At 40.2% G+C, this 14,292-nt stretch overlaps 1 protein-coding gene across 5 annotated transcripts in view; it reads left to right on the top strand.

Moving 5' to 3' along the window:
* Positions 1-14,292, top strand: part of RBPJ (recombination signal binding protein for immunoglobulin kappa J region) — a 102,583-nt gene that overhangs the window by 52,617 nt on the left and 35,674 nt on the right. For 4 of the 5 annotated variants that reach the window (XM_070398396.1, XM_070398414.1, XM_070398382.1 and 1 more), the window contains one exon: positions 8,280-8,318. In XM_070398396.1, the coding sequence (XP_070254497.1) occupies positions 8,280-8,318 (39 nt within the window). Of the gene's footprint in view, positions 1-8,279; positions 8,319-10,802; positions 10,975-14,292 lie in introns of all 5 variants that reach the window. The other variant, XM_070398406.1, reaches the window with a different exon arrangement.

Here is a 14,292-nt window from a genome sequence, read left to right as displayed (position 1 = left end):
AAATCTGATGGTTTGGAGGATATGTGGGAACCTCAATACTGTTTACAGAATATTTAATGATTAAGGAAAACTTTTAAAAAAACTTTACACTTCCAGGTATATGAAAATAGATTTAACTATGTAATTAACATTTTCCATGTCTCTTCTTACTTTGACTACAAGAGCATTGTTATTTTAGAAGGGGAAAGCTAGCGAAGTTAAAGTAAAATGAATTTGCCAGCTTAAAGTTATACATATAACAATGTATTTTGGATAATGTAAATTTTCTTGAGCCATAGGATTATATGAACATTATTAGGTAATGATGGTACATAGATTTTTGTGTTTCATTTGCCAGTCCCAGCCTGAAGGAAAAGTACAGAACAGACCAAGAAGGAATGGACATGGGCATAACCAACATTATCTGAGCTGTCACTTATCACTTAAAAAAAAACACCCAACAGGCTAGAATAATAATTTTTTCCCTTTAAATATGTAACAAGAATGATTATTACATTTAATCAAAATTACATTTCATTAGTATGCATAAAATTGGAAAAATCTGCCGTAACTGGTTTGGCTCAGTGGATAGAGCATCGGCCTGTGGACTGGGGGTTCGATTCCGGTCAAGGGCATGTACCTTGGTTGCGGGCACATCCCCAGTGAGGGGTGTGCAGGAGGCAGCTGATCGATGTTTCTCTCTCATCGATGTTTCTGGCTCTCTATCCCTCTCCCTTCCTCTCTCAAAAAATCAGTAAAATATATTTTTTAAAAAATTTGAAAAATCTACTCATGCAAATGAGGTAATGACAACCTCTAATATCAAAAAGATAAATTGGATAGCAGTGATTCTTTGTTACAGTGAGGAATTAATTTATTATTTCATGGGATTATAGTGTCCCTAGGGTACTTAAGTATTTAGTTTTTTATTTATTTGTTTTTTGCAATGTTAAATACACCATACACCTGTTATGAAAAGATCTTGGTTGGTCAAACTTACTTCTGGTTCAAAAAGAGTATTGGGATGCACACAATAATTATTGGAGATGCTTTATTATATACTGAAGAAACAATGTAATCTTATTAATGTTTATAAGATTCCTAGCCTGAGGATGATACCTGGAGAGCGGTGCATGATGTTGAAATGCTGTTCTAGCTCAGCAGGCGAACGCTTGTGTTCCCTTGTTCATGTTTCCTATGAGGGCAAGAGTGATGTTGCACAAGCATGCTTATGTAATTGTTGACTTCATGTAATGGGTATTCCAAAGAAGACCACTGTTAACATTAATTTTTTAATTTAATTTTTAAATCATTTTAGAGCAGCAGGAAAGAAAATTTACACTTAAATCAGAATATAATAAACTAGTCATATAATAAACCTGTGTTAGATCCTGTGTTAGATCCCAAAGATGTTTGATATTTGGAATAATTAGTAGGGTAGTGGCATCACTGAAAAGTTTTATCTCATTTGTTAACTGTCTCTAAAATTTTTAGCATTTTAAGCTATTAGGTAGATTCTGGCTGCACCCCACTTTATCTTTATAAAGTTAACTTTGCTCTTAAAATATATAAGCAAGGAATTGTTTTAAAGATATCTTAAACTCCCTGGGTTTTATAAAATACTAGAGGCCTGGTTCACAAATTTGTGCACCAGTGGTGTCCCTTGGCCTGCCTGGCCTGCTGGATTAGGCCAAAATTGGCTCTCTTACATCCCCTGAGAGGTCAGGCCAGGCTGAGGGACCCCACTGGTGCACAATTGGGGCTGGGGAGGGACGCGGGAGGTTGGCTAGACAGGGAGGGACCGCTGGAGGGCTCCAGGGCATGTCCGGTCCATCTTGCTCAGTCCCTGTTGGCCAGACCCCAGCAGCAAGCTAGCCTACTGGTCAGAGCATCTGCCTCCTGGTGGTCAGTGCACATCATAGTGAGTGGTTGAGTGGCCTTAGCATATCATTATCATATTACGCTTTGATTGGTTGAACGGATGACCAGACACTTAGCATATTAGGCTTTTATCATATAGGATTCTATATCAAACCTAGTGAGGCATTTTTACTTTAATCATACGCTATAATGCTACATTTAATCAGTTTTGAAGGTTCAAAAAAATCTTTTCTATGAAAAAAGATTTAGGAGTAGATTTTTGCCTTTCATTCCATAACTGCAAATCATGGGTTAATCAACAGTTCAGTGTTTCTAAAACCTGTGTTCTTAACAGCTTTGCTGATGTTACTACTAAAACATTATATTTTTTTGGTTTGGTTTTTGGTTTTTATTTTAAAAATTGAATATCTGATTGGATAAAATCAAAGAGAATAATAAGTAATTCTTCTTACAGAAATGTGGGTTATTTGCTCATTTTTTGGTGCTACTTCAATTAAAGTCACTTTTCAGTATTTGAGGCTTAATGAAAATACCAAACTATTCATAGTCACAGACACCCATTGTTTATAAAGTATAAGGTCATAAACAATATCATATAGCATTAAATTACCTAACAAAAGTACAGAACAGATCAAGAAGGAATGGACATGGGCATAACCAACATTATCTGGTTTCTAAAACTTTTATCATCCAAGTTAATAACTATGGAACATCACAAATATAGAGAAATCTTAAGTCAAATTAGGCTCCACAGCCTGTAACTGTGATTGTGAACAAGGTATTTAAGCTGTTTATAACTGTAATCTTGCTTAAAAGAATAAAATAAAATAAAATTTTATTGGTTGTTTTTCTTCAAGTGCTATGCCTTCATCTATCTCTTCCGGAAGACCTTACTTCCTACTCAGAGAAATAGTAGGTTACCATGTAGGAGTTAGATTCTTCTTGAACTTATTTGTCTTTTTAACATCACTAGGGTCCCAGTGCATGAATTCATGCACCTTGAAAGGAACTGTGGGCCATGAGGCTGTAGTGGGCAGAGGAGCAGGTCTCAGCCCACCCTCTGCACCCCCCACCCAGCCCCTCCTGCCACGGCCCCATCCCCTGTCTGCCAGCAGCCCTGCTCCCACCATCGCTGCTCCCACATGCTGATGTTGCCGGCCCCTCTTGCACCCGCTGACAGCGCCGAGTGATTGGGGCTGGCACCAGCAGTGGGTGCGAGTGGGACTGGCACTGTCAGCAGGTACCAGTGGTGGCTGCTGCCCCAGTCGCCCCTTAGGAGCAGGGGGAGGTGGAGAAGCCTTCAAGGGCGATTGGGGCCGGCAGCTGCTGATGGCACTGAGTGATCAGGACCAGCGCTGAGTGATTGGGACTGGAGCTGGGAGCCAGCAGCGGGTGCAAGCAGCGGCTCCGGTGCTGGCTGCGGGTGCAAGAGGGGCCAGCGCTATCAGTGGGTGCGAGCGGCGGCTCTAGCACTGGCAGTGAGTGCAAGCGGGGCTGGCAGCAGGCGCGAGAGGTGGCTGCCAGCTGTGATTGCCCCTCAGGAGCAGGGAGAAGTGGAGAAGCCCTGAGGGGCGATCGGGGCCGGCAGCCACCGCTCGCACCTGCTGATGGTGCCAAGCAATCGGGGCCAACTCTGGGTGCCAGCAGTGGGTGCAAGCGGCGGCTCTGGCGGCAGCAGCGGGTGTGAAGGGGCCAGTGCCAGCAGCAGGTGCAAGTGCCAGGTGGGACCGCAGTGCTCAGGAGCAGAGAATTTTCAGTAACCCTGATGACGGCGACCCGCGCCCCAGTCTGCTCCACCATCCTGCCGCAGCCAATGCCTGCCATGTTTCGCACTTTGCTGCTGACACCTGCTATGTTCCGTGCGCACCCCCGGTGGTCAGCGCACATCATAGCGACCGGTTCGGTTGTTTTGCTATTCAGTCTATTTGCATATTAGGGTTTTATATGTATAGATAGTTAATTCCTTTAGTTATTTTGGCATAAGCAGTTACAACTAAAAAATAGTAATACAGGTTGCCTATGAGTAATGCCCTCTGCCAGCTAGTTGAAAGGCTTCTGTTAGTCCATTTAACCTATCCCCGTGGTCAGCAAACTGCGGCTCGCGAGCCACATGTGGCTTTTTAGCCCCTTGAGTGTGGCTCTTCCTAAGCCTTAGGAGTACCTTAATTAAGTTAATAACAATGTACCTACCTATATAGTTTAAGTTTAAAAAATTTGGCTCTCAAAAGAAATTTCAATTGTTGTACTGTTGATATTTGGCTCTGTTGACTAATGAATTTGCCGACCACTGGCCTATCCTATATAATAAAACCCTAATATGCAAATTGACTGAATGGCGGAATGACTGGTCACTATGACATGCACTAACCACCAGGAGGCAGATGCTCAATGCAGGAGCTGCCCCCAATCCTGGGTTGAGTGTCTGTCCCCTGAGAGGGAGGTGACCAGAGGCGGCAATCAGGGGGCAGGGCCAGCCAGCGGGCAGCACCAGGTCGCCAGCCAAGGTGGGTGCCAGCGGGAACCCCCCGATCGCCCTGCCCACCGGTCACCCCACAGATGGCCCTGATCACCAGCCAGGCCTAGGGACCCTACCCTATATATTGGGAACAGTCTCTTAGATTTAAAAATTAAAATCTGGCAAAGCTACTCTAACACTGAAGGAAAAAACAGGATGTTGCAGCGATGACATGCATGGACTCTGGCTTGCAATTTTGTGGTCAGCGCTGATTCTGACACTTACAACTGTGTGACAAAGCCAATTCTCTCTGCTTTTGTGTGCCGTCTCCCCCCCCCCCCCCCCCCCCCCAATAAGATGTGGAAAATGGTACTACTGCCTCAGAAGGATCATATTATGTAGTACTTTTTATAATCAGGGCAAAAAAATGTAGCTGCCCATACAACAGCAGGATGCCTTTAACCTGTATGAAAAGTATGGTCACTGGTGCATGCAGCATCCCAGATTGCGAGAGGGATGTCTGACTGCTGGTTTAGGCCTGACATTCCCCCAATGGGTCCCAGATTGCGAGAGGTTAGCCCGGCACAACCGTGCACGGATTTCATGCACCAGGCCTCTAGTTTCTTTATGAAGGAGAGTATACCATATGCTAGTTATGTAGTCAGCATGTAGGTTTAAACCTCAACTCTGCTGCCATTTATTTACTCTGTGACATTGGGCAAGATGCTTTCTACATCCTTAAAATGGGCAAATATATACCTTACAGAATTACTTTATAATGACTAAAGAGGAGAGTGTATTAAAAATGTATAGCTCAAGAAACCAAGATGGCAGCATAGGTAAACACCGGAAATTGCTGCCTCTCACAACCACTTAAAAAATATAACTAAAAGATAAAGCAGACATCATCCAGAACCACAGGAAGGCTGGCTGAGTGGAAATTCTACAACTAGAAGGAATGAGAAAAGCATACTGAGACTCAGAGGAGATGCGGTGTGGAAGTAAAGTGCAGAGGTATGGAGGTGCACACGGTAAGGGCTGGCAGCTGAGGACATGGTTGTCTTTTTCAATCGGGAGGGAGTCTCAAGCTCCCTACTGCTCTGAACTCCAGTTCCGGGCGAGTCTCTGGGGACCCAGACTCATACGGGGAGAGGCTAGACCAGGGGTGGGCAAACTTTTTGACTCGAGGGCCACAATGGGTTCTTAAACTGGACCGGAGGGCCGGAACAAAAGCATGGATGGAGTGTTTGTGTGAACTAATATAAATTCAAAGTAAACATCATTACATAAAAGGGTACAGTCTTTTTTTTTTTTTTTAGTTTTATTCATTTCAAACGGGCTGGATTCGGCCCGAGGGCCGTAGTTTGCCCACGGCTGGGCTAGACTGTCTGGCATTGGTCGGACCTCGAGGGCGGCTTTCACTCAGAAGTGCTTGGAGCGATTACCAGGACACTGAGAAGCAGGGCCTCTTAGGGCAGGACTGAGGAGCAGCCATAGCGGCTTGCTCCGCCCTGTTGATCCCCTGGGACCCCCGCCTTGCCCAAGCTGTGCGCCAGCTTTTGCATATGAAAGGCCTGGCCCTTTGCAATCTGAAAATTACCTAACAAACTGCAGCTGGCCCAAGGCCCCACAGCAGCTTGTATTCCTTCACAGCTGAGCTCCTGCTGGGTAGCCTCAGGCAGAGGCTAAATTAGCACCTCCTCAGAGATCCAAGAGCCAGTGTACCCAGTGGTCAGAGTGGGACCATCCAGATTACAACTCCTCAGATCCATAAGGGACACACTCAGGGGCCAGACTCAGTGATCACCAAAGCCCCCACTGAAGCAAGTCTTGCCCCAGAAGGGTGTCTCCAGCACAGAAGTTCTCCCACTGCAGACACAGCTGATTCTCACAGCCAGTTGGCCTGGAGGTCAATTCCTCCCAGAGATACCTACAACAATCAAGGCTTAACTACAACAAGACTGTAAACAAAGCCCACAAGGGGGTGCACCAAGAGTGTTCACCTCAGGTAATTGGGGAGGCTGAGCCACTGGGCCCTATAGGACACCTAGCACAGAAAGCCATTGTATCAACACAGGGAAGCATAAAAAATGGGGAGACAAAGAAACAGGTCACAAATGACAGAAATGGAGGAAAGCAAACTACTGGATATAGAGTTCAAAACCACACTTTTAAGGTTTTTCAAGAATTTTCTAGAAACCGCTGATAAACTTAGTGAGACACTCAAGAAATCTAGTGAGACTGCCGATAAATTTAATGAGATCCTCAATAAGTCTAGTGAGACCCTCGAGGTTGTGAAAAAGGACCAACTAGAAATTAAGCATACACTGACTGAAATAAAGATTATTATACAGACTCCCAACAGCAGACTAGAGGATCGCAAGAATCAAGTCAAAGATCTGAAATACGAAGAAGCAAAAAACACCCAACCGCAAAAGCAAAAAGAAAAAAGAATCCGAAAATATGAAGATAGTGTAAGGAGCCTCTGGGACAACTTCAAGCGTACCAACATCCGAATTAGGGGGGGTGCCAGAAGAAGAGAGAGAGCAAGATATCGAAAACCTATTTGACAGTCTGTTCAAACTACAGCGGGAAGGCTGGGGAGGGTTGCGGGGCAGGAGGGGAGGGTACGAGATCAACCGAAGGACTTGTATGCATGCATATAAGCATAACCAATGGACATAAGACACTGGGGGGTAGGGGAGGCCAGGGGATTGTCAAGGGCGGGGAAAAATGGAGACATATGTAATATTCTTTGTAATACTTTAAGCAATAAAACAATTAAAAAAAAAAACCCTATTTGAAGAAATAATGACAGAAAACTTCCCCTACCTGGTGAAAGAAATAGACTTACAAGTCCAGGAAGCGCAGAGAACCCCAAACAAAGGGAATCCAAAGAGGACCACACCAAGACACGTCATAATTAAAATGCCAAGAGCAAAAGACAAAGAGAGAATCTTAAAAGCAGCAAGAAAAAGACAGTCAGTTACCTACAAGGGAATACCCATACGACTGTCAGCTGATTTCTCAACAGAAACTTTGCAAGCCAGAGGGAGTCGCAAGAAATATTCAAAGTGATGAATAGCAAGAACCTACAACCAAGATTACTTTATCCAGCAAAGCTATCATTCAGAATTGAAGGTCAGATAAAGAGCTTCACAGACAAGGAAAAGCTAAAGGAGTTCATCACCACCAAACCAGTATTAAATGAAATGCTGAAAGGTATCCTTTAAGAAGAGGAAGAAGAAGAAAAAGGTACAGATACAAATTATGAACAACAAATACACATCTATCAACAAGTGAATCTAAAAATCAAGTGAATAAATAATCTGATGAACAGAATAAACTGGTGATTATAATAGAATCAGGGGCATAGAAAGGGAATGGACTGACTATTATCGGTGTGCGGGGGAAGAGGTGTGGGGGATGCGGGAAGAGACTGGACAAAAATCGTACACCTATGGATGAGGACGGGGTAAGGGCAGAGGGTGGGGTGGGAACTGGGTGGAGGGGAGCTATGGGGGGAAAAAAGAGGAACAACTGTAATCTGAACAATAAAGATTTAATTTAAAAAAAATGTATAGCTCAGTGCCAGCTCGTGATAAACACTTGTGACCTCTACACTACCTCTTGGGCTGTGAGGATATTTCTGGGTGCTGTAGATGGTGTGAGACAGGGACTTTGGTTAGTGGGTTTTTTTGCAAAGTATCTCTGAAAGGTACCGGAAATCTTCATCTAATTAGTGTGCTACATGCTCAGAGGCCTACTTTGAGTGTGCTGTTTTTGTTTAGGAATCATTTTTGTATTTTGCTATTTCTGGGTATAGATGTTTACCAGAGGATTTGTCTCTTAACTGGTCAGTAGGGTTGAAGTATATGTTATGAAGGAGATTTCATGTTTCCTGAAATGCTTATGGAGTATGTCATATAGCCTATTTAATTTTTTTCTTCTTTTTTTTCCCCAGAAAATTTGGTGAGCGGCCTCCACCTAAACGACTCACTAGGTAAGCAATATATTCGTCAGCCTTTCAATAAAACATTTTATACAAGTGTTAGATCCTGTCATTTTCAAAACTATATTGGGTGATCTTGAAAAGAAGTTATTGATACATTGGTATCTAGATTATAAGCTTAGTCCCATCCTCTCTATACCACATCCCCTTTCCCCCCATAAAAATATCAGGATAAGAGGATACATTTCAAAGGGGAAAGTAAGTCTTTGAATATAATCTTGGGTATCATATTATAGTTAATATCACAAGGGCTGCAGTGTAAAAAATAGTTTTCTGTATCTGGCTGCATTTAGCCAGTCACAATTTGTTGATTATACATGGGACGTGAAAGATACTTAATACATCCTTTAAGAAATGAATTTTACAGAAAACACAAGATTTTACCCATTTTAATGAGTCTGTAAATATACTGTGTTCCAATGATATAAATTAATTTTATAATATTTTAATTGCAAATGTTAAATTTAAAAGTATTAATCTTGAAAATGATTTTAAAAATTTCTAACAGTCAGTGGTTGTAAATAAAAAGTAAGACATTCAGTTCCACAGTTTTAGTCCTAGAGTTAATTGCTAACCCTGCATTGTTAGTATCTTTCAAGAAAATTATAAGCATATATAAACATATGCCTGTATTTCTTTTTCTTTTTAAAGTCTGACATTATACTTGACTATTGTTCTGTATATGTATCTTCTACTTCATTCTCTACATTGTCTTTACACTGCTTTTGTTTTATTTTTACATTAATGGCCATTTGGATAATTTCCACATTTTTGCTATTACTTAAAAGCTGTTGCTCTCAAAGAATGATGGAGACATGCCAGAAGGATTCCAAGGGAGCCAGCTTGAAGAGGCTTCCTTTTAGCCAAATCATGGGCACTTTGATCATCAAAATAAATTATAGGAATGGATTACAATCCATATAATAAAATGACAGTTAAGTCTACACTGAGTTAAAAAATGATTCAGTAAATGAAGCAGAGGAGATAGCTTTTCCTTACAGAAGAATCTTACCTAATAAACGTAGAAGGAATGCCGGAACTAGGAAATCACACTTTGGCAACCACTACAGTAATTGTTTCAGGCATAAATCATCAATGAATGCTTAAACTATTGGTTTAAAATCTGATGAGAAACAAAGTATTTACATAGTCTCTAAGTGTGTCCTCACAAGTATGTATTATTTATAAAGCGAAAAATAGTAATGTCAACGAAGAAACCTGGCAGACACCACCTTAATGAAGTCATCTAAATACTAACAATAGGACAAATAAATGTTATGTGCATCCTGAGAAGGACATAATATTACCTTAGTGCTGTTATTGCAAAAATGTGTAAATGTCTAAATGTAAGCATAAGAAAACAGACATGCAAATGAGGGGCATTCTATAAAATAAATGGCATTTACTCTTCTAATTTTTCAAGAGCATAACAAACAAAGACTGAGGAATACCTCATTAAAGAAGACCAACAAGACATGACAACTAAATTAACTAAATCTTCGTCCAGGAAAAAATTTTTATTTTGATCTAAAGCTAGAGTTGGCAAACATTTTCTGTTAATGGGCCAGATAACAAACATGTTAGGCTTTTTGAGCCACACTGAGTCTGTTGTGACTTCTCAGCTCTCTTCTTATAGCCCCAGATAAGCCATAGAAAACATGTACATGAATGGCATGTCTGTTCCAGCTCAACTTAATTTTGAGAAACTGGAGGCCATCCTGATTTGGCCTGAGGGCAGTAGTTTTTCAACACTGTCCCCCCTCTCCCCTCAGTAAAGGACATTAGTGGGACAGTGGCAACATGTGAATAAAATCTATAGATACAAATATTGTATCCGTGGTATTGCATTGTGATTGTATAAGAGAGTGCCTTTGTTTTAAGAAATAAACACTAAAGTATTTTGGGTAAAGGGTGACATGTCTACAGTGTGCTCTTGAATGGTTTTAAAACATCGTATACAAACATGGTAAAATGTTTGGGGGAAAGGAGACTAGGAATTCTTTGTACTACTTTTATAACTTTTCTATAATTCTGAAATTACATTAGTCAACATTAAAAAACTTTTAAAAAGGCATTACATAAATACTCCACATGAAGTGGGCTAAGAAAATAGAACTTGTCTCACAGGTTCATGTAAATATATTTTCAGTTACTTATTGTCACATATTTTGAAGAAATACTGGTGGAATTGTTGAATTCACATGTATAGATAATTTAAAAATTGATTGATAAATATTTTTACTTCATTACCAGCAGCAGTAGGTTGGAGTGACTCCTAACAATAAAATATATTTTGATGGATAAATTAGTTACTTAATTGGATACCCTGTAAAAATAGTAATCAATACCATGATGATAAACATGAGGAAAAATTTCTTTCCTTAAATACATAAAATAATATAGTTAGGTCCCATCTACTTTATCATGACTTTCCATTTACCCTTTAAGCAATTTTCCCTGTTTGGAAAATTTTAGTAGCTTTTAGGACTTCTACTTCTGGCCAAGATGGAGTAACAGGGACTGGAATTACTCTCCGGCCTGAAACAACTAAAAACCTGGACAAAATTTATGAAACAGCGGTTTTCAAGATATTGGACGGCAGGCAAGAAAGGATAGGTGATCCCTGAGAGACAAGGAGGCAAATGAGGTGAGCTCTACAATTGCTCCAGCTTAGTGCCTGGGGAGAGTTTCCACGACATGATTAGGGAGGGGGCATCCAGACGGAGCCTAGTAAACACCTTGAGTTGAGATGGAGCTGGGACTCTGAGGAGGCCATGGTGGCTAGAGTTTACAGGGCAGAGAACTGGAGAGGAAAGTGCTGTGCAGAGTTCCAGAGATCTGCAGAGGGTTCCCTCTATCTTCAGCTGAGTATAGATCAGCACATGCGTGTGAGGAGACTACCCAAGGTTGGGGGGAAACCAACCTAAAGAATTAGAAGGAAGAATTTCTAAAGCTCACTCACTACTACAAATAGGACCTGTTCCCAGAAACCAGTGTGGAAAAATCTTAAAATTCACGTGCATCGACTAGAGTACTCGGGAGGGTTTGCTTCCATAGTGCTGCAAAATTAGGCCTAGACTACATGTTGCTCTGGTTTTACTTAACAACTTAAAAACAAGATTGAAAGAATCACACTCTTTCCAAGTAACTTAACTGTGCATCAGAACAAAGCTCAAGAATATTTACAGGAATAGACAAATACCCAGCACTCAAAAAGGTAAAATTGATTGAGTCAAAACATATCAGTCATACAAAGAGCAAGCAAAATATGACCATAATGAGGAGAAAAACCAGTCAAAACCAACCCAGAAGTGACACAGATAATAGAATTAGAGGCAATAAAACAGTTATATTTGTCTTCTAATATAGATCAGGAATTTACAGTTTTTCTTAAAAGGGTCAGATGGTCGATAGTTTAGTTTTATGTGGCCCATACAGCCTCTGTTGTAACTACTTAACTCTGTTGTAGCATAAAAGGAGACATGGATAATGTGTACACTAGTGGATATGTCTGTATATTAAGGTACAATTTTTTATTTCTAAAACAGGCAGTGGGTTGCATTTGACCCACAGGCTTTAACTGTGCATCCCTGAGCTAGAGGAGATATTGAATGAGTTAAATAGAGGACATGGAAGATCCAAATCATATTTTTAGAGACGAAAACCGCAGTACTAAAGATGAAAAGATAAAATTCCTGGGATTAATTTGCAGATATGCACTGCTGATGAAGAGATTGGTGAACCTGATAACAGCAATAGAAACTATCCAAAATGAAAAAAAGTCTGAACAAAAAAGATCCTTAGTGAGCTGTGGTTTATGTTCAAGTAGATAAAATACATGTAATTAGAGTCATTGAAGGGGGAAGGGTATGGCTAAAAGAATATGTGAGAAAATGTCTGAAATTTTTCTAAATTTGATAAACTATAGTTTCAAGAAACTCAGCCCCAAGTATAAAGTGCTGAAGGACATCATAATCAAATTGCTTAAAGACGGTGATAAAGAGAAAATATTAAAAGCAATAGAGATAAAAGATAAATTACGTACAGAGGAACAAAGATAAAGATTATGGGATTTTTCATCTGAAACCTTGCTAGATAGAAAGAAGACAGTGGAGCAAGACAGTTTTCCCAAGGGGGGAAACAGAGCAACCTAGGATTCTATACCCAGCACAGGCAAAATGAAGACTTTTTTAGACATAAAAACTGGAAAATAATTCATCACAAACAGGCATGAGCTGCAAGAAATGTTAAAGAACTCTAAGCAGGACAATCATACCAGATAGAGATCTGATTATTTACAAATTACTACTGTCAAAAATGAGAAAGATGACATCATTGATAATTCTACAAATATTTAAAGAATAACAAGCAAATATGAATAACTTTCTGCCAATAAATTCAGCTTTTGAAGAAACACAAATTGCTTGAAACCAGCAAACTACTAAAGCTTAATCAAAAAGAAACTTATAGCTTGAATAGCACTATAGTTAAAGAAATTGAATTTGTAGTTATATATCTTCCCACAAAGAAAACTACAGGCTCAGGTGATCTCACTATTGAATTCTACCAGACATTTAAGAAATTAATTATGCCAGTTCTATACATACCATTCCAGAATATTGGAGAGCAGAACATACTTTCCAATTCATTCTGCGAGGACGGTATTGCCATGTTACTAGAAGCAAAGACATTACAAGAAAATAAAACTATAGACCAGTATTCCTTATGAATATAAAAGCAAAAAGTCTTAATGAATTTTCAAAGTGAAACGAACAATATGTAGAAGGGACAATATATTATGACCTAAGTGAGATCTTTTCACATATATCACTTTTCAAGTTTCATGTTAGGGACTGGACATCTGTGCCTTCTGGCTCTTGTTGTTTGTTCTTATTCCACACTGAACTGTATAGTTAGCCACCTGACTTAGCAACACTCAAATCTCTTACCATCATTATCCTTCCCAGGCTGCACCTCTTGTTCAGTACCCAACAGGTTCGAGAATATGCTCTCTCTGTTCCCACCCTTGGGAGTGTTCGTGTGAATTTGCACCATCATTTATGGATTCCAACATTGGCTGATCCTTTGATACTGACATTCAGTCGTTTTACCTTCCATAGTCAGCTTCTTTCTTAGACGGTATTTACAAATAGACATCACGGTGGCCTCTCTGATTTTATAAATAACACGTAAGGCTTTCTGTTAGCTGGCATTTGTTAGACTTCTTGCTATAAGTGACTTTGACCTCTGCAGCATCTCACCTTTTGATTGTTCTCCTTTTCTTTCAAGATTGTATGTTTCCATAGCATCTAGTAAACAGTTTCAGTTCTGCCCCTTACCAGTTGTTCTCCATTTATTTTATAGATTTTGTTGTTCTTGACTCATCTGTCACTGTTCGAGAATATGCTTTCTCTGTTCCCACCCTTGGGAGGGTTTGTGGAATTTGCACCATCATTTATGGATTCCAACATTAGCTGATCCTTTAATACTGACATTCAGTCATTTTATCTTCCATAGTCAGTTCTTCCCTCCTCTTTTTTTCATTCTGGGAGATTTCATTCACTTCTGTGGCTTCATTTCCAACGATATACCAGTGAAACCTACTTTTGCAGCCCAGATCCCTCTCTGGAAGTACAGGTATTTCCAACAACCTATTGAATACTTCCAGCATGGAGGTCTGGGGTGCTTCAGTGTTGACATGTCAGCTTCTTAATATATATCCACTTCTCCCCAAACAAAAGATACAGAGTTGTTAAGTCTTTTCTATCTTCTCTACTACCACCTCTTGCTTCTTTCTTAGTGTTTGAGCCTTTTTTCAAGTGTGTCTTGTCTCTCTGTTCTCTAATCTTTTCTCTATTCCACCACTAGAATTAACTAAGAAGGAAAATTGTTTAAAAATCCTCAAGATCATTTAATTGCATTTTGTGTAGATTGAAAAATCCAAGTTCCACTCATGGTGTTTTCT

This window comes from Myotis yumanensis, unplaced genomic scaffold (assembly GCF_028538775.1).
Source record: "Myotis yumanensis isolate MYYU_CA2020_CCGP unplaced genomic scaffold, mMyoYum1.0.hap1 SCAF_1, whole genome shotgun sequence".
NCBI lineage: Eukaryota > Metazoa > Chordata > Mammalia > Chiroptera > Vespertilionidae > Myotis > Myotis yumanensis.
Note: the sequence above shows the minus strand (reverse complement) of the source record. Positions and strands in the feature narration are given on the sequence as shown.